Source organism: Balearica regulorum, chromosome 1 (assembly GCF_011004875.1).
Source record: "Balearica regulorum gibbericeps isolate bBalReg1 chromosome 1, bBalReg1.pri, whole genome shotgun sequence".
NCBI lineage: Eukaryota > Metazoa > Chordata > Aves > Gruiformes > Gruidae > Balearica > Balearica regulorum.
Window position 1 is genome coordinate 217304993 of NC_046184.1, and position 23556 is coordinate 217328548.

The 23556-nt window shown below is 56.7% G+C and overlaps 4 protein-coding genes across 4 annotated transcripts in view; 1 reads left to right on the forward strand and 3 right to left on the reverse strand.

Moving 5' to 3' along the window:
- Nucleotides 1–1377, forward strand: part of PPME1 (protein phosphatase methylesterase 1) — a 34886-nt gene extending 33509 nt beyond the window's left edge. The window contains exon 15 of the transcript XR_012833460.1: nt 298–1377. The gene's annotated coding sequence lies outside the window, so the exon portion shown is untranslated. The remainder of the gene's footprint in view (nt 1–297) is intronic.
- A 983-nt stretch (nt 1378–2360) lies between these two features.
- On the reverse strand, nt 2361–8658 carry P4HA3 (prolyl 4-hydroxylase subunit alpha 3). Its single transcript, XM_075742647.1, has 13 exons — nt 8390–8658; nt 7583–7725; nt 7102–7322; nt 6058–6207; nt 5901–5952; nt 5545–5702; nt 5281–5457; nt 4769–4833; nt 4427–4586; nt 3822–3884; nt 3471–3539; nt 2802–2898; nt 2361–2597 (listed from the first exon to the last, which is right to left on the reverse strand). The coding sequence occupies exons 1-13, from the start codon at nt 8638–8640 to the stop codon at nt 2527–2529; spliced, it is 1677 nt and encodes a 558-aa protein (XP_075598762.1). The 5' UTR covers nt 8641–8658; the 3' UTR covers nt 2361–2526.
- Nucleotides 8659–10996: 2338 nt separating this feature from the next.
- On the reverse strand, nt 10997–13188 carry NEU3 (neuraminidase 3). Its single transcript, XM_075742648.1, has 3 exons — nt 13046–13188; nt 12708–12878; nt 10997–12566 (listed from the first exon to the last, which is right to left on the reverse strand). Exons 1-3 carry the CDS (start codon nt 13070–13072, stop codon nt 11607–11609), a joined length of 1158 nt encoding a protein of 385 aa, XP_075598763.1. The 5' UTR covers nt 13073–13188; the 3' UTR covers nt 10997–11606.
- Nucleotides 13189–15004: 1816 nt separating this feature from the next.
- Nucleotides 15005–23546, reverse strand: SPCS2 (signal peptidase complex subunit 2). Its single transcript, XM_075742649.1, has 5 exons — nt 23395–23546; nt 17486–17569; nt 17000–17164; nt 15971–16101; nt 15005–15259 (listed from the first exon to the last, which is right to left on the reverse strand). The coding sequence occupies exons 1-5, from the start codon at nt 23431–23433 to the stop codon at nt 15073–15075; spliced, it is 606 nt and encodes a 201-aa protein (XP_075598764.1). The 5' UTR covers nt 23434–23546; the 3' UTR covers nt 15005–15072.
- Nucleotides 23547–23556: the final 10 nt, after the last annotated feature.

Here is a 23556-nt window from a genome sequence, read left to right on the forward strand (position 1 = left end):
GTCTTTTTTTTTTTTTTTTTTCCCCTTCAGCCTCCCCTGGTCCAGATGTAAAGCGGGTGGGAGATGATACCAAAGCTAATTAAAAATAATGATGCCTATTGCAACTGGAGGTGACTTTCTGTGCAACCAAGACACCTTCTGGGGAAAAAAAAAAAAAAAGCACTGAGCTCACAGTCAGGGAGCTCTCGGAGGTGGTGGTGATGTGATAGATCCCGTTGGTGGCACCAGTAGCCCAGTAAATACCGCACTGGTCCAGTTTAGAGTGAACCTCCTTGCTTTTCCTCTCTCTCTCTGCAGGGCAGGGCTGAGCGATTGCAGTAGGGCAAAGTCTCTTGCTGGCTTCTCGTTGAGTGAGACCATCCCAGGACTCCTGAAAACTTTATCACGCTGCCACGTGCAACAGGGTCTTCAGTGAATGGGGGAGACCTGGCAGGTATGGGAAGAGAGCGAGCAAACAGCGTCGTGCTGATGTTCTCCACCTCTTCGACTTCAGCACTGACTCCGTTATTGCTTTTTATCTTGGGTGTGGAAGATCCTCAGAAGTCTCTTGCAATCAGCCGTTCACTGGTTTGAACTGGTGCTCAACCCTCCTGAAAATCTAGACCTTAGATCTTCAGGTATGGTCAAAAAAATAGCGTATGGGTTGCTGTTTCCAAGAAAACTTGGAATAACACTCGTCTCTTCGCCCGACACTCCCCTCACAACCTGAAACTGCCCTTTGTGTTGCCCAAACCTGCCTCTCTTGCCTGTATCGCCTGCTCTGAACCGTCCGGTAACGCTGCACCCTCGGCACCTCGTCCGTAAGGCACCCAAATCCCGCAGGATGCTGCTTGGGTCTTTGCTCCGAGCTTTGCTGTTGGATGCTTGGCCAGCTTTGGCCAAGCTTTCCCAGTCCGGTGAGGTGACCTCTTACCGCGCGCTGCTGTCTCCAAAAGGAAAATGTGTGTGTTTGTGTGTGTGTGTCAGTTCTCCGCAGACCACGCTCTGTGTCCCGTGTCAGCCTCATCCTGTTCCTGTCTCGTTCGGTGTCCGTTTCTCTCGCCTACAAATAAAGCGTTTGTGCAAAGCCTGGGCTAGGAACTCCTTCTTTCCCTTCAGCTGCCGTACTCGCGCTCCTCGGAGCGGCCTGTGGAGGACGGCTGGTGAGCCGACAGTTCCTTGGACATCCCCAGGCCAAGCTTTGGGTTTTTCTGGTGATTCATGGAAGCCTCTCGTCATCCGAAATACTCCCCCATCCCTTCTACCTCCTGTGAGGAGGAGGGGGAGGATGCTTTAGCCGCAGCTTTTGCTTTTTCTCCTCCTCTCCGTGACCGATGGTTCCCATATGTACAGAAACATCTGAAAGTAATAAACCATGGCGCTCTGGCTCTTAAGTAACCTGTGCTGGGTTGGACCGTCTGTTTTAGAATGCCGGGGTTGTTCCTAGCTGAAGAGCGGGAATTTGGGGAAATTTGCTCTGAAATTTTGTAGCCTGTTTTATATTCAAGCCGGCTTAACAGAGCCCAAAAGCCCCAGGAGCGATAAATGCACGTTTTTGAACCCGAAGCGCGCAGGAGAGCCCTGGGAGAAGTCTGCCTGGGGTTTCTGTCCTTCTCCCTTAATTTTTGTCCTTTAAGCAAAAGGTGACGGGGTGACCTGGACCCCCTAAATGTCACATAGATGAGGCCGGATGGATGCAGAATCGGGGTGTTCCTTGACCCTTGATTCAGCGGGGCTCTCTCTCCTCGCAAGCACCCGGGGAGAGCAGCGCGGGCTCCCCGCCTGATCTCCAGGCGCTGCCGGAGAGCCCTGCCGCCTCTTTTTGCCTTCCAGTCACGCAGGTGCTGCGGTCAGGCTGGAGAAAGGGAGCTTGTCTGTGCGGCCCCGGGGGAGCTGCGCTGGCGTAAGCGTGGTCTGAGCACGGGCGGGCTGGGGGCTGCGAGGGGCTGGAAGGCAGCGGCTGCCTTCTTCCTTCCCCAAGGTCCCTCTTACAGCGCCTACCCCGCAGAAAACCCCACCACCATTTTGGGGTGCAGAGGGGGGGACCCGTGCTGTTGTCGGGACGAGAGCGGAGTGTGGGGCTGCGCAATCAGGCCCAAAATGCAGCCAGGCACTGCAGCAGGTTGAGCTGAGGAAGGATAGTGTATCGTCTGTGTTCTGGTCCTCTGTGGTCGTTCTGTTCACTCTGAAGCCTACTGATTACTGTAGAAAAGTTATATCACTAGCTGCCGGTCCTTCTAGCAGAGAGACTTCATCTAGGGCTGGAGGAGGGGCTTGAGGGTGTGTTTAGGGCCCAGGCTGGAATCGGGTGGGGGGACGCAGACACATACACACCCCCACCTCATCCCATCGGGTACCACACCAAGGTGTTTCCCTCAGACTCCAGTTTAGCGTCTTTTGACTTTATTTTCACTGGATTCGGCTGTGGTTGAGCAAGTGCCCTGACCCCCAATAGCACCCCGTCCCCCTGCCACCCCCTTCCCTCCCTCCTCTTGCCACAGCCTTGGGGGACACCCATGGGTGTCACGTTCTTCAGCCCACGGCAGCTCAGTCTCGTGGGTCGGCGCTGCACGGCCGCCGAAACTCCTGCCCGTGCTCATGGATCCATTTATTTGCCACTGGAAGGGACAAGGACAAGGACACCCATTTAGCTCCTCCGGCCCCCCTGCACCCCTCTCCGCCCCCGCTCCGCTATCAGTGCCATATTTTTCCCTATTAGCCAGGATTTTTCTGGGTTCCCAGCACCTCTCGTCTCCCCCACCAACAGAGCTGCTCCTCCAACCCCATGTCACCCCAGGGTGACACCGGGCACCGTCTCTCACCCCACTTGTCCCCGGCCAGGACGGGGCAGCCAGCATGCAGGGTGTCCCCGTCACCGTCCCCATTCCTCCGTAGGTTCCACCAGAAGAGAGCTGCGTTCTGCGGAGCAGAGAGGGGTTTGGCACCCCTAAAATGGAACCAGGAGCCCCAGAATTGGGGTTTGGAACCACAAAATAAAGGTGAGAGCCCTGGGATTGGGGGTTGGTACCCCTAAAACAGAGTCAGGAGCCCCAGAATTGGGGTTTGGAACCCCAAAACAGAGCTGGGAGCCCTGGGGTTGGAGTTTGGCACCCCAAAATAAAGCTGGGAGCTGTGGGGTGTGATACCCCTAAAACAGAGCTGGGAGACCTTGCGTTGGGTTTGGTACCCCTAAAACTGAGCAAGGACCCCCAGAATTGGGATTTTCACCCCAAAACAGAGCCAGGAACCCAAGGGCTGGGGTGTGACACCCCTAAAACAGAGCTGGGAGTCCTGAGGTTGGAGTTTTGGCACCCCAAAATAAGAGTTGGGATCCCCGAGGTTGGATTTTGGCATCCCAAAACGCAGACAGGAGCCCCACAGTTAGGGTTTGGCACCCCAAAGCAGAGTCTGCAGCTCTAGGGTTGGGGTTTGGCACCCCAAAAACACCGGGGGGGCGGGGGGGGGGGGGGGCTTGTGCAGGTCTCCCTCACCTTAACCACGGGCACGCTGAAGTTGGCGTAGATGAAGGCGGTGGAGCCGCCAGCCTCCACCGCACTCAGCTGGAAAAGGAGCAAAAAATATGAGCCGTGGCCCTCCCCTTCCCCCGTGGTATGGCTGCTCTGCATGGGGAAACTGAGGCACAGAACCTCCCTTGGTCCCCCCACAGCACTTCCCTCAGTACGACTTAAATACTCTGCAGATGTTGTCGTTTTAACACCCCACCACGGTCTGATTTAGGGCTGCCCTCACTCATCTCCAACCCTGTTCACTCTGAACCCTACTGATGACCATGCAAGTGTCATTTCTCTAGGCCAGGAAATGGGCGGGGGGGGACGACTCACATAGATCATGACCGTGGCGATCCTGTTGCCTGACTTCATTCTGTAAAGGGGGCTCTTCCTGGACTGCCCCAAGAGCGAGGAGGTGGGGACAGTCAGTCCCACGCTGACACGGCTCAGCCTGGAGGCACCTCATGCCCTAACAGAGCTGCTGGCTCTGAGCTGCCCCCAGGGAAATCTCTTCTCCCTCCCTCTTTCCTCCCTCCCTTCCCAGGAACATCCCAGGCACCATCCCGGGGACCACTGTGGGGACACCCCCAGGGACCTCCCCCAGACAACCATCCCAGAGCATCAGGGGAATCACCCTGGGGGTCCACCTCCAGGAACATCCAAGGCACCATCCCAGAGATCACCCTGGGAACCACCCCAAGGACCACCCAAGGGACACCCCCCCCCCCCCCACCCGGGCACCATCCCAGGGATCACCACAGGGATCACCCCAGGGCCACCTCCAGGAACATCTGAGGTACCAGCAGAGACACCACCCCAGGGACCAGCCCAGCCACCACCCTGGTGACCATCTGAGAGGCCACCCCCAGGAACCATCCCAGGATCACCCCAAGAGCACCACAGGAACCACCCCATGACCACCCAAGCAGCTCCCTGACCGTGGCGTGGTCGAAGTGTGGCTCGTAGTGGCCTCCCAACCCGTAGTTGACCACCTGCAGGTACTCGGCGTAGGGTGGCCGCAGGTCCAGGCCGGTGACTGCCGCGATGCGCTGCTCCAACGCCCGCACCACTGGGTCGGCAGTGTCCTTCAGCCAGGCGCTGCGGGAGCACCCCACCTTCAGCCCCCCCCAAATTCAGGCGTGGTTGGGCTTAACCCTCGCGGCACTGTTGGGCGTGGAGGACCCAGGCCTGCCCAGCACGGCTTCACTGCCACCTTGGTGGTGGCAACGGGGCCATGGTGGTCCCGCTGGCTGGAGGACAAGGGAGGAGGTGACTACTACCTCTTGCTTATCCGGTACTCGGCTTTCTGCTGCTTCTCCCCAGAGGCGACCACGGACCTCTGCAGCTGAAGGACACATGTTGGGGGGGGGGTGTTGCTGCAGATGGGGACCCTCCCACACCAAGCAGGGACCCCAGTTGAGGGTTGAAATTGGGGGGGTTTATACCAGCTGGTTGCCAAACATCCCCACCCCAAGGTGTCCCACCAGGGTGATGGAAGCAGAGGTAGCAGTTGGATCCAATGCAGTTGGGTGGCACCAAGTCAAGCCCGGCTGGGAAGGGGTTTAGGTGCATGCATGGATCTGGTTTCTCCCAAAAATCTTTTCGGAGAGGGCTCAGATGGAGCTAAGCTGGGCTCATCCACTGCCAGGGTCTCGCTGCAGAAGACTTTGACTAAGCCCTGGCTTAAAACCCCTCCTCTCTCTGCACGCTCAGGATGGTTCACCCTGGACCACCAGCTCTTGGGGCACCCTCCTCCAGGAGAAGGACATCCCTGGGGACGGGGATGGCTCACCCAGGGCCCTGCCAACCTCTTGATGGTCTCAGCCTCGGCGTCGCTGACGAAATCGTGGTACAAAGCCACGTAGGGTTGGATCTGGACCATCTCCTTCTTGGCAGGCTGGAGAAGGAGGTAGGGACTGCCGTTGGTCTCGTAGGAGCAGCCAAGGTGCGGGAGACGCTCTGGGGTCGGCTGGGGAGAGAGAGGACAAAGGAGGGTGTGAGAGGGAAGGACAGTGGTGGGGTGGGGGACCATGCCCCCCGCCCCCGCCAGCCCCACCTGCACCCCTGGGCGCTGGCACAGCTCCTCGTAGGTGTCGCGGCTCTGTAGGTGGGTGCCGTTGGGGCGTCGCAGGGGTCCAGCGCTCGCCGCCGTCCCTGTCTCCAGCAGCTTCTCGTACTTGGCCACGTTCCTCGCCACCCTTTGGTTACTGGGGTCTGCCGGAGAGGTGGTGTCACCCGAAACGCCATGTCCCCAGCACCTGGCATCAGTCAGGACCTGGCATCGGTCCCTGGAGAATTAGCCCACATGGGGGCAAGAAATGGGGTGAAGGAGGCTGGTGCCATGCAGAGGTGATGGGGGACACCCCAAAACCTCTCCCCTCCTCCTGCCGCATCCGAGGTTGCCCCACGTACCGTAGTGAAGAAACTCCCTGGAGAGGCTCAAGGCGTGGGAGATGTTTCCAGCCTGGATGGGGGGGCGGGGGGAGCGTGAAGAACCTGTGAGCATCCTCCCACCCACGGTTCAGCTCCACCAGCACTGGGGTGATGGGGGTGGGACTCGCAGCCGTACCATGAAGTAGGAGAAGGCGAGATGGTCCAGAGCATCCTCCAGGCTGCTCCGGTCTTCGGGGTTCCAGCTGCCGTAGGAGAGACGGAAGAGGCCGACAGCCTCCTCCAGCCATGCGATGGAGTGGTAGTAGTCTCCCGTGTCATAGGCCACCTGCGAGGCAGCGCGCCACGCAGACCTGCTGGCTGGGCCAACCTGGCCTGCATCCCGTTCCCATCCCATCCCGTCCCCTCCCGTACCATCCCTTTCCACCACATCCCCACCCCATCCTGACCCATCCCATCCCCTTCTCAGCCATCCCATCCCCATGACCATCTTCAGCCCAATCCCACCCCATCCCCTCCCATTCTGTCCCTACCCTGTCTCATCCCGTCCCCACGCCATGTCATCCCATCCCATTGCAATTCCCACTCATCCTGTCCCATCGCAGCCTGTCCCTTTCCTACTTTCCTGTTCCCATCCTTATCCCCATTCCCTCCCCACGCCATCCCCATCCTGTCCTATCCCTTCCTGTCCCATCCCCATCCTTCTCCATCCCCATTTCGATCCCCATCACCATCATCTCCATCCCCATCATCTCCACCTGCACCTCCGTCTCATGCCGTGCCATCCCACCCATCGTGTCCCACCCCATCCCACGCTCTAACGCTCCACCCCAGCTCTGCAGGGACACTCGGGGGTCTCCACCCCGAACGAAAACCTCTATCAAAGCACCCAAATCCCATCCCAGGGATTTACGGACCCACTTTAACCCCCGGGCAGGGGCCGACCCCATACCCAACCAGGATGCTGGGGCAGGAGGTCCTCCCCCCACCAGGCCACCGGCTCAGCTCTTCCCTTCCCCGCGCCACAAGAAGGAAGAAGCCTTGTCGTTTGGGCGAGAGCCTAGAGGCGATGGCAGGCGGGTGGATGCCTGCGGGCTGAGTCAGAGGGGCCCCTCCGCATCCGTGCGGGATGAAAAAAAAAAAAATCCAATCGTCTATCCCTATGGAAGCAACAGCCCCGGCCGGAAAAGCTTTGTGGGAGCTTTGTGGGGCTCACCCTCACCTTGCCCACGTGGAAGCAGTCGTCAGCGGAGAGGGAGACGCGGCGGCTGGGGCTGTAGAGGGCCGGCCGGCCGGCACCGGCTCGCTGGAAGACGCCGTTGGCCATGCCCTTGACGCTAAGTGCGTAGACGTCCTGCAGCCGCATCAGCGCCCGGGCTGCCCCATCCAGGTCCTCAGCTCCGGGCAGCTCCTGCTCCACCTCCTTGAAGCCAGCGTGGAGCGCTGCGGGGGAGAGAATGGGGTGGGGTGGGGGGGATTAATGAGATTTTGGGGTGCAATCGCCCTTATCAGCCCTTCTCCATCCCTAGGGACCCCACATCCTGCTCCTCAATCCATTCTCCTGCTCCTCAATCCATTCTCCTGCTCCTCCACCCATTCTCCTGCTCCTCCACCCATTCCCCTGCTCCTCCACCTGGTCCCGGTCACCTCCCAGCTCTCCCCAGGGGACAGAGAGGACGCGTGGCCGAGCATCCCCCCTCTACCCTGGGTGTTCTCGGTGGCCTCGTCGCTGTAGATGATGTTGGGCCAGTCGGAGTGGAGCCGTTTGATGAGGCTGAAGGCCAGCAAGGGATTGTCCACCGAGGCCTCGGGGTCTTGGTGCAGTGCCTGGACCTTCTCATAAAACCTACAAGGGACCCACTGGGTGACACTTCGAGTGATGCTCCTGGGTGGTGACACCCCCAGGGTGGGGTCTGAGTCGTGTGTCTGTTGTCCCCCCCCCATAGTTGGGCAGCTTTGCCCCAGCACCCACTTTTTGGCCAAGCCAGAGGTGGAGAAACCCCATGAAGGTTGGTAGACCCCCACCCCACCCCTGGTGGGTACGTGGGGATGGCCCGTGCCTTGGGGGTGCTGTGACCCACGTCCCCGGGTCCCAGCCCAGGGTTGGGGGGGGGGGGGGGGCCACCCCCCGCTCCTGGGACATGGCTGGGGTGGGTGGGGGGAGCGTGGGCAATGTCCAGGCTCTGCTCCTCATCCACCCGCGATCCCCCGACCTCCTCATTAGGGGCACACCCCCCCCCCAAAAAAAAAAAAAATTGGGTGCTGGGGTGGGTGGGTGGGCAGAGTTCCCCCCCCTCCTCCCCCTCCCCACCAGTGCAGCACCCACTTTTGGGCCGGGAGCGCTCTGGGTGCCTAGAGAGAAGGAGATACTCCCGGTGCTGCGTGGGAGCACCCACGCGTGACCGCGACGGGTTGCGTGGGAGGGTGGGAAAAAACCAAAAAAAAACCAAAAAACCCCAAAACCCAAAAAAAAAACCCCCAAAAACCCCCAACCCAACTGGGCCCGGTACCTTGCGAGGCGGCGCAGCCGGGCGCTCTCCTCCCGCAGGTAGGCTCGGAGCCGGCGGAGCAGGCGGCCCTCGGCACCCAGCACCCTCCGGACGCTCAGCATGGCCGTGTAGGTCTCGGCCGGGGTGGGGGGGGGCAGCAGCGCCAGCAGCGCCCCCAGTCCCAGCGCCCCCAGCGCCCCCAGCGCCCCCATCCCGCCGCATCCCGCCGCATCCAGCCGCATCCAGCCGCATCCAGCCGCATCCAGCCGCATCCAGTCGCCGCCCGGAGAGGCCGGAGGGGTGAGGGGGGGGGTGGGGTGTCGGGGGGGGGGGGGGGGAGGGAGGGAGGGAGGGGCGGGAGGCTCCGCCTTGGGGTGGGGGTGAGGGTGGGGGGGGTGGAAGGGGGGGGGAAGGGGGATGGGGGGGTGGCCGGGATCCGCCACGCTGGCTGCTGGTCCCCATCCTGCCCGGTCCCCATCCTGCCCGGTCCCATCCTGCCCGGTCCCATCCTGCCCGGTCCCCATCCTGCCCCAACCTCATCCTGCTGGTCCCCATCCTGCCTGTCCCCCTCTCATCTGTCCCCACCCTGCCTGTCCCTGCCCGGTCCCCAGCCCATCCTGTCCCCCTCTTGTCTGTCCCCAAATTGCCCCGGCCTCATCCTGCCTGTCCCCATCCTCCCCGTCCCCATCCCATCCTGTCCCCATCCTCCCCGTCCCCATCCTCCCCTGGCCTCATCCTGCTTGTCCTTGTCCCGTCCTGTCCCTAATTCCACGCTGGCCCCATCCTGCCCGGCCCCATCTTACCGGAACCCATCTGATCCTGTCCCCACCCTGACCTCATCCTGCCTGTCCCCATGCTGTCCCCCTCCTGCCTGTCCCTAGTCCATCCCGTCCTGTCCCCGTGGGCTGCGGCTGGTGGGTCAGGGACGTCCCGTTGGGTTCCCACCAACGCTGCAGATGCTTTTTTTTACCCAGGAAAACCCCTTCCCAAAGGAAAGGCCAAAAAACGTCGGGAAACGCGGGTTTCTTCCAGGGTGGTTGCGCCCGCACGAGGGACAGGCCCCGTCCTGCACCGTGGCGGGGTGACGGGCGCAAGGACACGAGGGGGGTGGGAGCACGATGGGTGCAGAGCTTGGGGTGAGCACCGCTCCGAGATCCTCTGCTCCAGGGTCTGGGTACCACGCTCCATCGCTCAGCCACGTCCCATGTCCCCGTCACTTAACCGTGGCCTTAGTCCCCATCATTCCATGTCCCACGTCCCATTGCTCAGCCACGTCCCATCTCTCCGTCACTCAGCCGTGTCCCATGTCCCCATCACCCCACGTCCCATGTCCCTGTCACCCCACGTCCCATGTCCCCATCACTCAGCCGTGTCCCATGTCCCCGTCACCCCATGTCCCATGTCCCCATCGCTCAGCCGTGTCCCATGTCCCCGTCACCCCATGCCCCAGGTCGCCATCGCTCAGCCGTGTCCCGTGTCCCCATCACTGCAGGTCCCTGTCACTCAGCCGTGTCCCATGTCCCCATCACCCCACGTCCCATGTCCCTGTCACCCCATGTCCCATGTCCCCATCACTCAGCCGTGTCCCATGTCCCTGTCACCCCATGCCCCATGTCCCCGTCGCTCAGCTGTGTCCCATGTCCCCATCACCCCATGTCCCCATCGCTCAGCCATGTCCCATGTCCCCATCACCCCATGCCCCATGTCCCCGTCACTCAGCCGTGTCCCATGTCCCCGTCACCCCATGCCCCAGGTTGCCATCGCTCAGCCGTGTCCCATGTCCCCGTCACCCCATGCCCCAGGTTGCCATCGCTCAGCCGTGTCCCGTGTCCCCATCACTGCAGGTCCCCGTCACTCAGCCGTGTCCCACGTCCCCACATCACCCCCCCAACATTCTCCCCCCCCCCCGCCAGTCACCCCAAGAAGCCGAACAAACTCCTCCCCTCCGCACTCCAGCGTGTTCCTCAATGCCAACACCCGCCCCTGTGTCCCCCGTGTCCCCTGTGTCCCCCGTGTCCCCTGTGTCCCGTGTCCCGTGTCCCCGGTGTCCCCGCCGGAGCAGGCCAAGCCGTCGCCCGTCGCTAAACCCCATCCAGCAGCACCCTCTGCCGCCAAACCCCACCTCCCCGGGGGGGGACCGAACCCCATAAATAGAACCCCGGGTGACACCTGCGTCCCCACACCATGGCCACCCCGCGCCTGGCCCTGCTCCTGGCCCTGCTCCTGGCCGCCGGCCCCCGGCCCCCCACCGCCGACGTTCCCCGGGGCCCCCCCGGCGACGCCGGCCCCACCGGCGCCCGCCCTTGTGCCCAGCACACCGGCCGCTGCCGCCGCTTCTGCTTCGCCCACGAGATCCAGCGGGGACATTTCGGTTGTCCGCGGCGGTACCGGTAAGACGGGGATGCTGGGACAGCCCCCCCCCCCCCCAAACCCCACCGCGTACCCCATGACCAAGGAGGGGGGGTTCCTTCTCTTCCAGGTGCTGCGTGCCCAAACTGTAGCCGCGGGATGGACCGGGAGGCGACGACGCTCGGGGCCGTCCCGCATCCTTCCCCGGCAGGGTCGTCTCCCTCGGGATTTTCCCAATATTGGCTGGATTTCACCCGTTTTGGGAAGATTTTATTTGGCGGCGGCAGCAGGGGGACGTGAGGTCGTTGTCACCGTTGGGATGTCACAACCTGTCCCCTACGGAGCAGAATTAACCTTCCGCTCCCGCCCAAGATTTCAGTGCTTCTTCCCATGGGAATACGGGGCGAAACTCAGCCTGAACCAGGCAAGTGAAGAAAACAGGATAAAAAAAAATGGTAAAAAAGGGGAATTCCCTCTCTGCCACATAGGGGCGACACCGGAATCACCAGTGTTTTCAACTAAAATACCATCCTTGGGTATTTTTTCCCCAGGGGACCGGCTGCTCTCGGTGGTACCTTCTGCTTTTGCGTCGCTACCAGGTGGAAAAAACGCCGATTTTTGGTGAAGCAGCGGCATTTCAGGTGCCGTGTCGGCATCCCCTCGGCAGATCCTCCACCCCCCCCGTCCCCAGGCCGCCAACAACATCTATCTGACGGGTGATTAAAGAGCCAGGCGTTAATTCAATAAAAACTACGTGATGCTGAGCCTCCAGAGCATCCAAAACGTGCTGGTGAGGTCCCGGCATTGCCGTGCTCACCGGATCCGGCTGCCGGCGTTCAGGAGCGATGCCCTCCCCCCTGCCCCCCCCCCCCCCAAAAATGGGTCCGTTTCAGGAAGCCTCGAGGTTCTGCTCGCCGAGATCGGAGGTGTCCAGGGTGAAGAGGCAGAAGGCGATTTCCTCACAGGCGCTGGCGGTGCCGCACTCGAACAAGCAGCCGAAAACGCCGCCGGGGCAGACGGCCAGGTCAGAATAACCGGCCGGCCCTGGGTGCAGCACCCATGGGTGCCGCCAACTCGCCCCGTCCAGCGGCGAGGGGTTGAGATAGATGCCCAAATCGCTCCGGTGGTGCCGGTTGGTGGGATGGGAGTAGAGTAACCAAGTCGGTGCATCCCTGGCGCCGGTTGGCGCGCGGAAGCTCACCACGCTGCCCTGGCATCCCCGCGGTGGTTCGCCCAGCGCCTTGCACTGCGCCGAGCGTTCGAACTGCAGCCCGCTGTCGGCGCTGAACGCCACGGCCCGGCAACCCCGCAACGCCCGGGCGTTGCAGTAGAGCAAACGCTGGCGGGTATCGCTCCCACCGATTTCGGCTACCTGGCACTCGCCCGTCTGCCCGCCGTCGACCAGGGCGCCCTTGCGCCAGCCGCGGCCGCGGTCGTCGCTGTAGAAGACGAGGGCGTGCTGCCGGGTGTAGCAAGGCAGCGGCACGACCCCGAACAAACACCTGTGCACGTAGTAGGCGTACGCCGGCACGACCAGGCGCCCCGAATCCAGCTGTACCCCGTGGCCCGGCCCCACGGCAAAGGTGGCCCAACGGGACAGGTCGGCGCCGATGGCTTCGTCCGTCACGTCCCGCAGCGGGGTCCAGCCGCGGCCGCCGTCGGCGCTGGTGGCGTAGCAGAGGCGAGCGGCGCTGCAGCCCCTCCAGATTTGGCACCGCTCTGTCTTTCCCTGCTCGACGCAGATGCAGAAGAGGAAGACGGTGCCGCTCGTCGCATCGTAGAGGGGACAGGGGTTCATGGTGCGACGGCCGGGCAGCGTCAACGCCGACAGCTCCTCCACCGGACCCCACTGCCGGCAAAGGAGGAAAACAGGGCTCAGCCATGGGATGCACCGGGGTCGCTGCACCCCGAAACCGTCCGGCATCGCTCCGGGGGATGAGCCCGCCGTGATGGAGGTCACAGCTTGTTCCTACAGCCCAGGTTGTTTTACCTCGACCGAGGAGCCGTGCCGGCGGCCCCGGCGCAGCACCAGGTACTTGGCATCCTCGTCCCTGGATGAGGAGCGCTTCTCGGCGAAGGCCAGGAAGGTGGCGGTGGGGGGGATGTAGAGCAAAGCCGGGATGCGGTAGGTGACCCCGCTCGCCTGCCGAAACAGCGTCTCCTGCGGGAAGATGAGCGGGGACGGCGGCGGCGGTAGTGGGGGGCTCTCCCTGCCATCCCCCCGCCGCTGGCAGGGGGGGAAGGTCAGATGGTAACGGGTTGAAGGGTTGCTAAAGGGGGGGTGGCCCTCATGGCCCCCAAGACGGGGGGATAGGGAGGAGGACTCACCTTGAAGCAGGTGACGCCCTGGGACATGGTGACCTCCCTGAGGTCCCCGCTGGGGCCTGAGCAGGGCGGGGGGCGGGGGGAGAGCGGAGCCCCTCACACCCCGCTGTCCTGCGCCTCCGCAGCGTCCCCGGGTCCCTCTGTCCGGCTGCGCCGCAGGGGCTCCCCTACATCCCCCCTGGGCTGTCCCCAGGGGCTCTGCACCCCCAGGGCCCCCAGTCCCTTTAGCACCCCCGGTGTCCCCAGCCCAGAGTCCCCGTGCCCATGACCCCCCCAGGCCCTGACCCCCCCACACACCCCCCTATTCCCCATGACCCCCCCAGGCCCCGACCCCCCCACACACCCCCCTATTCCCCATGACCCCCCAGACCCCGATCTCCCCACGCACCCCCCTATTCCCCATGACCCCCCCAGACCCCGACCCCCCCACGCACCCCCCTATTCCCCATGACCCCCCCAGGCCCCGACCCCCCCACGCACCCCCCTATTCCCCATGACCCCCCCAGGCCCCGACCCCCCCACGCACCCCCCTATTCCCCATGACCCCCCCAGACCCCGATCCCCCTATGCACCCCCCTATTCCCCATGACCCCCCCCAGGCCCCGACCCCCCCACGCACCCCCCTATTCCCCATGACCCCCCCAGACCCCGACCCCCCCACGCACCCCCCTATTCCCCATGACCCCCCCAGGCCCCGACCCCCCCCACGCACCCCCCTATTCTCCATGACCCCCCCAGGCCCCGACCCCCCCACGCACCCCCCTATTCCCCATGACCCCCCCAGGCCCCGACCCCCCCATGCACCCCCCTATTCCCCCTGCACCCCAAACCCACCCTGCTCCCCCACAGCCTGACTCCCCCCCATACCTCCCCCCCACGATGGACACCCTCCCCTCCCCGCACCCCCCTGCCCCCCCTCGTGTCCCGTCCCCCCCACTCCCCTGCGTGCACCAATCCCCCCGTCACCCTCAACACCCAGACACCCCCCCCTTCCCCGCGTACCCCCCCAGCCCGACTCCCCTACACCCCCCCATGCACCAACGCCCCGTGCCCCCCCCTCCCCAGGCCAAGACCCCCCTGCACCCCCCCCCTGCCCCCTGCACCCACTCACTCACCCCCCCATCTCCTTTGCACCCCCCAACTACCGGCCGCCGCCGCCGCCCCGCCCCTTCCTGCCAGCTCCGGCCCCGCCCCGGCGGGGAGGGGGGGGGGGGAACACACACACACGGATCAGGGACCCCCCCCCAGCACCCCAAAACGCCCCAGAGAGGCTCCGGCACACGTTTGAGGTCTGTTCTTTCCTTTTATTGTGAAAAAAAAAGGAAAGAAAAAAAAGAAAAGAAAACAAAAGAAAAAAAGGGGAAAAACAAAAAGGAAGGAAAAAAAAAAAGGAATTTTAAATTTTTTCTTAAAGATAATGCCATTTTCTAGAAGGGGCACCCGGAGAAACCAGGCAGAGGGACAAAGACAACAGTCACAGCGTGGAACAGCCCTTCGCTTTCCTCTCTGTAGATAAGGAGCGCGGCCGAACGTACACAAGTAGCACGTTGATCTTTCCCCCCCCCCCCAACACATTTATATAAAACGATCCTTTACCCCAATTAGATAAATACAAAAATAAAGAAAACTTGTTTGCGAGCAGACACTTGTTTAAACAGAAGGATTTTGTCCTGAATTCCTAACGCAAAAGTGAAAGGGGAAGGGTAAAACCCCCACGCTACGCAGCACCAAGCTCTGGGGTAAAACCGGAGGAAATCGGGGCAGCGGCGGTGACGCTGGCGGTGACAGTTTCCCTTCCTGAGGGTCCCCCACGGGCAAATCCTCCACAGTCACCCCAGAGGTGGTGGAATGGGAACAGCAGGCACGCAGACCAGCTTCAAAAAATCTTGGGATCCGAGCTTAAAAATCCCACTCGTCCAAAAAGGAATAGGATTTCAGGACAAAACCAGAGGCAACCATTCATTCTCGTTGCTATTTTACTTTATTGGTGTTAATTTAGCACGTTCCCAGGAGGCAGGCGGTGTCAGAAATCATTTTATTTTCCTCTCCTGGGCCAGACTATCGTGCAGCTTGGACACCTCCGGTTCGTAGGCCTCCATGACTAACGTCCCGTTGTTATCGAAAAATTTCGCGATGGATTTGGTGAACTCTGCTTCCCTCTGCTGTTTGGTTTTCCCGCTGATGAAAGTCAGCTTCAGGGTGTACATGTCATCAAACCTGCGGAGAGATTTCAGAGCAGAATTTAAGCCTGGCTTAGCTGAGACACGGACAAAAAAAAAGCTGATGAGAGAGAAATCCTCGTCTTTGTGAAGGGAAAAACCCGCAGGAGTGGAGGATCCCCGCACGGACGCTAGCAGCTGCCAAGGTGCAGGCGTTAATTATAACTCAATTAAAGATTTTAATACTCTTCGTGATTAAATGGGACGGGGGGGAACTAGAGAGAAGCGAAATGTGAACATTTGCGGTAGATAACTGCTTGGCACCGCTCTCATTTCTAACTGGGATATTGATTTTGACGGAGCGAAACAGATTTGTAGGTATAAAAATAAAGGAAAATATTTAGGGTGATCCTATGGAGAGATCCGGATGGAAACGGTGCGCGCGAGGCTGGCAAGCCCATCGCAAATCGCTGTTTATTTTTAAGTCATCATATTCTTTCTGTGCTGAACATTTAATCACGAGTTGCCTGGGAAGCCGCAAAGATCACGGCACAGTAGCCGATCCTTTGCAGAAAGCTCACGTCCTCGGTGCAGCGACACCGATATTTTCCCCCAATATTTACAATTTATCCAAAAAGCGGCTTTTCTGCCCCGCCACGGAGCGCGTGGTAGCTGCGGGCGCAGGCAGCACAGGCAAAACCGAAGCCGTGCTGGTATTGCACCGTCGCGCTCCCGCTCGTTAAGCCCGGGTTGCCGGAGCAAACGATACCGTTTGAGACTGGAGGAGAGCTGCCAAACGTCGTCAGGGTCCATCCCCGCGGGGTCTTTTCTGTGAGCTACGAGGAAAATACTCTTTTCTTTGTATGAGGTATAGATAGTCAGGATTCCCATCATCACAAAATATGTGCGAAAAAAAAGTTAAGGAAAGTAGAGAAGTTGCAATGAGAAGTAGAAATTAGGCAGAGAAATTGCTTGGATCCCCTCAGACACTGTCGTTTAACCACCTCGCCCGGCATTATCATCCCAAACAGGATGCTTGGCTGACACCTCGTTAGCATGAGAAATTAATAATTATTGGGACCCTTTCTTAAATCTTTGCCCTTGTACAAGAGCATTAATCAATGCCTGGGAGCCGTGGGAAAAGCGACAACTCCCTACACGCGTTCCCGGAAGGGAATTCTCCGGCCACGTAAAGTAACGCTTCCTTCGGGGAACCAAGTAAAGTGAAAATCGCAACGCAATAATGTTTTCAATTCACTAAATTTTTGGAGCATCATCTGTTGGGAGATAGTGGGAAAACGTAAGATCTAATGAGTCACAGAATTAATCGCTGCGCATTCCTCCTAAGTACAGGTTGAACAATTCATCTTTCTCATTTTTGGAATTAAATTATTTGAAATGTTGCAAGATGAATTATCCAGGCTATAGGTAGAATTAAAAAAAAAAAAAAACCAAACCCAAACCCCAACCCAACCCCCTGAAGCTTCCAAGGGCTGATCTGCAGTTGATATTAACGCGCTGAAGTGGAGGAATCTCCGCGCAGTCAGCGTCTGAGATCTGGGAAGTTCACTCAAAGACAGCAGGGAGCCCGGCGAGCAGATCAGCTGCCCAGGCAGCTGCTGACTCCTCTGACGTGAGCCGAATTTTGCCAGCACATGAAAACCGATTATCAGCTGATCTCCACACCACGGGAAGTAAAATTCTCAGGGGCTTGAAAACAGGAACACAGAGAAGGGTTTTGTTGTGCTTTATGGGGAAAATAAACCTCTTTTGGTGTAAATGAGGCCATCTGTAAAGGATATGATACAACACAAAAGGCAAGAACAGGTTTGGATTCAGGAAAGGGGTGCAGGTAATCCCAAATCAAAGCTACAATCGCAAAGAGACAAGAGATTGTGCAAATGATGAGGCGGCCGTCGATCAAACGGAAATTTTCCACGTACTTGTACTTCTCCAGGAGAACCTGCGGGAGAAGCACGCAGACGAGTTTATCTTATGTTTTATAAACCGCTTCTGGAAAGGATTTAAATAAAACAACCTCGATAAACTGAGCAGAAACTTTACACAGAATTAATGTCTGCATCAGACACCCTAGTAACTGCTGATACTTGAAGCCCAAACACTGCTCTAGCCATGGGAATCGCTACAGAACCAGCACAGCTACGGGCATTTTGCAAATATAACCCCCCCAAAAAAAGTTGACAGAGTTTTTAAACTAAATGTAGAAACCCAAGAAAACACGAGTGTTTCCCGAGAGGGAGAACTCAGGAGTCACAGAACGTACCTTTTTGGCAGAATCGTCCAACGAATTTTTCACAGCTGAACCGTCCCATTTGTCAATTTTTACCGGCTTGTCGTCGATCTTCCACTGCAACGGAAACCAAAGGGAGCGAAGAGAATTTGGGAAGGCTTAGCCTTTCGTTTTCATACGCTTGTTCCTGTCGCGAGCACAAAGATAGGACGCAAGCCAGAAAACAGGGAAAACCTGACCAGAGACAGAGGGAACCCGGAACCTGTCACACGGCTGTATCGCACCAAAAATCATCTCAACACCGACGTACCCGTTACCCTTGCAGATTTAAGCTTATACATCTTGCCATGGTATTGAAGATATTTGGCAAACTGACTTTTCACATCAGTTTTATTCTAATTTTGATTCTGCATTTGCTGCTCCGGCTGCCATCCACAGCAAGCATCAGCTACGACTTCATCCTTGCCCTGGAAGGTATTCACGCTTTTCGGCCGAGCTGTTACAAACGGACTCTTTGGGGGTTGCTGAGAACAGGAAAATTTCAAGGCACCCGTAACAATCTGGGTACAAGGAGTAAATATAAAGGCATGAAACAAGAAATGAAGTTTCAGTCTGACCATCCTCCAGAACAAAACCAAGACTCTGTTGCTCTTCTATATTCGGATTTTCCTCAGAAGTGGGTCCTTCATCAATAGTAAATCTCAGATACAACGGCTCAGCTTTTCAAAGGGGGTCATTTTCCTCTGAACTATATTATTTTTTGGTGATGTTATTCCTTTTAGCCACAGTCAGACACACGAGCTCGAGCCCTGTATATTTTAAGTTGTCAATTATTCCAAACGGTTGAGTGACTGGAGCTCAAGTTTTAGCTGCCTTTAGAAGTAATTCTCAACTTCACTCGTGTTATTTCCTGCTCCTGAAGCAAGTTGGATTTATTAACTCCCTGTCAGAAGAGCTCATTTCCCTTCTCTGGCAGGAATAAAACCTTTTTAAAGTAAGATGTAAAACCTGATCTACTTCCCGTACACTCGCACTGGGAAAAGCCCGATTCTCCTTTGGGCTCTGCAGATACGGATTATTAGGCGCACGGTAAACGTTACTGCACGTGTATACGCAGTAGGTGGTTTACAAGGGACAAAAGCAACAGTCAGAAGCATTTAAAAGTCACAGACAACTGGGAAAAGAGCTTTCCCATCAGCGTAAGTTACAAACTATTTTAGGCGGCTACCCCTGAACGGCGCGGCCTCCACTTCTCACCAAGGAGGGGAAAGTCAACAAGCCTGGCGACGTGGAAATGTACTATGCTTAGCAAAACCTAAACCAGAGGACTTTCCTGAAACAGCACCAGCTACTTCTGCTTTTTACAATTAATAAAGAATAATAAAAAAATAAATGAGAAGTTTTTAACACCACAAGGAACCTCAGGCCAGCTGAAGGCTTCCTTCCAACCAGATCTGCCTTTAAGTACAGTTGTGATCTTTTTTTACCCCCCAAAGAAATCATTTTGAAGTAAAAAAACTACACCTGAGCAAATATTTTAAGTAAGCTTTCCACATTTCTAGGGCTAAAACAAGACATTCCTTAGTATAAAATGACAGCGTTCTCCAGCTTGTTCCTAAGGAAGAGCAAGAATCCAGAGATACACGAGAAGACAGTGCTCAAGTAATATTTCTGTGGTATGTTTTATGATTAAATACTTAATATTGGAGTCTTTGCTTCTGGCAACAGCATGGTTTACCTGGTATTAAAGCACAATGCATCTACCACATCATCAATGCACAAGCTTTTTAATCAATCTTATGTCTGGGTTTAATTCCTAAAACCTGTGAGGATGCAATCAAGGCTTACGCTAAAATTTCTTCGCCTCTCCTCCCAAATAAAACCAACAGCTTTCTAAGATATATTCAAAGACGGAATAGTTGGGAAACACAAATGAGAAAAACCTCCAGAATAAAGAAATAAATGAAAATAAAGCCCCAGGCTCACTTTTAAAAACCTGAAGATTTTAAAGCTATTTTATAGGCACCCTGGAAACTGGCCCCGGAGGCACAGGACTGGTGACGCTTCACTTGCAGAAGGGATTTGCGCAGGGGGGAACATCTGTACGTAAAACGGATCGAGGCACTGCCGGAATAAGGTATGAGAGAAACCGCCATCATAACAACGTATATCCAGGAAACCTGCGGCAGAACGAGAACTGGATTCTCACTTCTTGTTCTCTGTCCCGAACCACCTGACACGAGAATTGCCAGATGACATCAGTGATATTTAGCAGATACCGATCTCTAACGCAAACACAGCACTTTCAGGGGTAAATGTAAAGCCCACGTGATGTATTTTTTTGAAATAAAGCTGTTACTGGGGAAAAAAATAATCTAATCTTAGATTGCCTAAAGCAATGAGCTGAACCAGCAGTTCTTCGGTTCTTGTTCCAGCTTCGTTCTGATGGAGGCCGTTCTACTTCAGGACAGCAACAGCTCGATAATCCCAGGGCGGTTCATGTGAGAAGGGACCTTGTAACAGGGACACATCTGCGGTTTGGGACTTCAGCCGGGGAGAAGCTTCAGCCTTCCCGTTACCTCGGTCATGACGTCCCCCTGAGGTTACTTCTCCTGGTACGGTACAGCACCACAGTGCTGCTGCTTCTCTAATTCTTCCCGGCTGATCTGCAGGACCAAAGAGCTCGGGAGAGCTTGCAAGCTCCAAGGGCCTCACGAGAAAAAGCTCAAATTTTGGTTCTAGCCTGATGGAGGAAAAAAACCCAAACCAACCAGTTCAAAATGGGTTTTAGTTTGGGTGTGTTTTGACTCCTTCGTTTTAAAAGCCAAATGAAAGGTTATTGTACTCATCCCAAACACATCCTAACTATGAATAGGAAGCACATAGGGCGTTCTACAGCCAGGCACAGCTAGGAAGTGGATTTGGTTCCTGAGAACATAGCTGTTTAAGAACAAGGCTTCGGAACAAAGGCTAAAATACAGCCAACCTTACTTAAAAACAAAGTATAAAATCAGAAATGCAGTTTCAGAACACCGCAAAATCAGTCTCACGCTAGAAGCACACAAGGGCCCCAGCTGTTCACACCCAAGTAAAGATGTTGTCTGCAGCTGGATCACAGGGGAACGTTCTGCCGTTAGCCCCCAAAAAAGGGACAGTAAAACAAGTGCTTGCTTTCACAGCAGACACCGCAGGATCCAAGTGCTCGCAAGGCTCACGTGTCAAGCTACCACCTTCATTTAAAGCTCTTCGCAAAACTCCCTCATAAGCAGGAGGCACGGAAAAATCTTATGGGAGAAATTTCAAGATGTTCACATCTCAGAAGACAGACATGGCACAAACTTAACTCCCCCCCGCCGCCATCTTACTCCTTCTGCCACCACTGTCAGCCTTATTTCCATCACGTCCAACTTTAGCCTGCAACATCTTCTGCGTAGCTAACTTGTCTCTTTGAATATTGCTCTGAAGGTAATGGCGCATTTTGGGTAATACAAACGTAAATAATCAAGTCGTACAGTAAAAAAGATTTGTTGCTACTGCAAGAGGAGCAGACTATCTAAACTCTTCAAGGGGAGTAAAATTTCTGCATCTAATCTGTGTTTTCTATTACAAGGATGAAAAGAAAGTAATGTCCCCTTCCCAAACCCTAAAATTAGAAACTCTTTTAAGAGTGGGCCACGCAACGCAGCAGCCGAGGGAGGATGGAAGAGCCTCAGCAGACGAAGCACATTGTCTCCCTCCAGGCACCCAGCGAACACCGCGGCTGACTGCCTTTTCCTGTAGGTAGGGCTGCAGGCGACAAAGCAGCCGGTCCCAAACCGCAGGCCTCCACCCTCCAACATAAATTCTAAAATAACCGTGACGTTGCGCCCTTCCAGACATCTTCCAGGCAGAAGCAGGATTTGCAAGTGGCAGAGTCCAGGGACACCTCACTGAACATCGGTTCCCTCCTCTTCTTCTTCTTGAGGGAAGAGCTGTAGCAAACTCCAGCAAGTCAGCACAGCCGTTCTCAGCTCCAACTAGCTCAGCTTCTGCCTTGGAGGAAGGAATTCTGGACCTCACTCTCCCCAAAATACCCATGCTGCCCAACTGTACTCACAGTCAATGTCCCCCAGTCCCAGAGAGCTCCTTCTGGGGCACAGGAGCAGAAGGCATTCGTGGCACTTGATATTCAGGAAGCGGTTTTAGTCCTGGAGCGTGCAAAATCTTTGAAGGTTTTGCTCTAGTAGTAGCAGAGCGTGGTTAATAACTTGGTGTCGTGCTACATGGGTGAAGTCTCAAGGTGTTTGAGAGGACCATAGCCACTGCTGCACACCAATTTGTACTCTTAGGTGCTCCTGGTTAAGCAGGGAGAGGTCAGGACAATCAGGCTACCTGAGTAGCACCAACACTTAAAGAACACAAGAAGGACAAAAAAATGGGATAGCTAAACCACAAATCTCCCTAAAATCACTCCCTTACTAGCAAAGTATGAAAAGATACCCTAAACAAACAACCCGTCCTAAGACTTTAAAGCCTCAGTGATAACCCGTTATTTCTCTATTTGAGAAAAACTTGAGCAAATTACAGACCTAAGGCCACAATTCTCCAGATAATACCTCAGCAATATATACACCGGTTCACAGAAACGACCAGATTTCGTTGAAGCCATCCAGGGGGAGGAAGTGAAAGCACACAGATCAGCATGGGGACAGAAGACAGAACGTTATCAAGTGCGTGTGCACTTCAGGTAGAAACCCTGCTGAAACTACTCAATGGTTTCTCACTGAAGATTTCAGCTCCTGCACCAGACTTCCCTTACCAACAACTCCTTTTCACTCTGAAATAATTAATAATTACCCCTTGGCATCTGCAGAATGTGGCAGGAGGGGAAACGCCTTGAGAGCACGACACTTTCCAGAGTTCCTAAAGTTTAACCACAAAGCGCCGTCATTTCGAAAGCAAAAGCCGAGGACATTTGCAGAAGATAGCCAGAAATACTTCATTAGCATACCTTCCTCTAAAAGCATTCGCTCGACAACTTCATCTACTGTTCTGAAGAAAAACCACCAAATTCGTAGGGATAGTAAGAATAATTTAATCTCAAACAGATGCAAGGGAACTGTACTCTTTAGAAGTTATGAATATATATGTACGTCAATGAAAATCAAAGTGTTTTCAATTGCAGTCATCCGGATTTTGAAGTTCAATGAAAGATGCCAAACACACCACTGACTACACCCCTTCACAACCACAGATACAGACACAACGGTTTCCATCTTCTTGTGGGAAAAAAACCTGCCTCGGGGTCTTTAATTTCAGCTACCGGACTGCCAAATACCACAAAGAGCTGTGACACAAACACCCGACTGCTTAAAACTGAGCCGAGGTGAAAGTCATTCTACAAACAAGTTCCTTTTAACTACTGAGACGAGCCTGGGTTTATCAGCAGATTTTTACCGTACGCTCTGCTCCACCTGACATCTCTTCCAGCGTCACTTTTCTGACTAAACACCCACCGGGAGGAGCACAGCTGTACGGCTAGCCAGGCTTTTGTCAGGAAGGCTTGGCTAAAACCAGCCACGCTGGCAAAAAATAAACTAGAATTAAATAAAAAAACCCAAACGAAGCGATCTCGCAGCGGCGGCTGCTGCTTTCGCGGCACGGCCTGCCCGCGGGAAACTTCCTCCCTCCCCGCTTTCCTTCACAGAGCCTCTTCTGCCCGTCTCCTACAAGGATGCGGCAGAGGGTGGCCGTGACGGGGCGCGCTGCCGCCGGGCGGAGGAGTTCCCTCAGCCCCACGGCTGAGGCGGGGGACGCCCCTCAGCATGAGGGGAAGCCCACTGAGGCCCGAGAGCGGGGTGATTACGGTTCAGCCCAGCACCGGGTCGGCTCTAGGAGCACCGCTAAGGCGGGGAGCGACAGCAGCGGGAAGGGGAGCCCCGGACGGCCCCGCCGCACGGTACCTTGTCGAGCAGCCCGTTCCTGCCCCCCTTGGCCGCCATCTTCTCACCGCCGTCGCCACGCGACCTGTCCGCTCCTGATTGGCCGCGCGCGGGGGGCGACGGGAACGGGCGGGCGGAAAAGCCACCGCCCCCCTCTCGCTCTCTTCGCCGCGTTGCACTCTG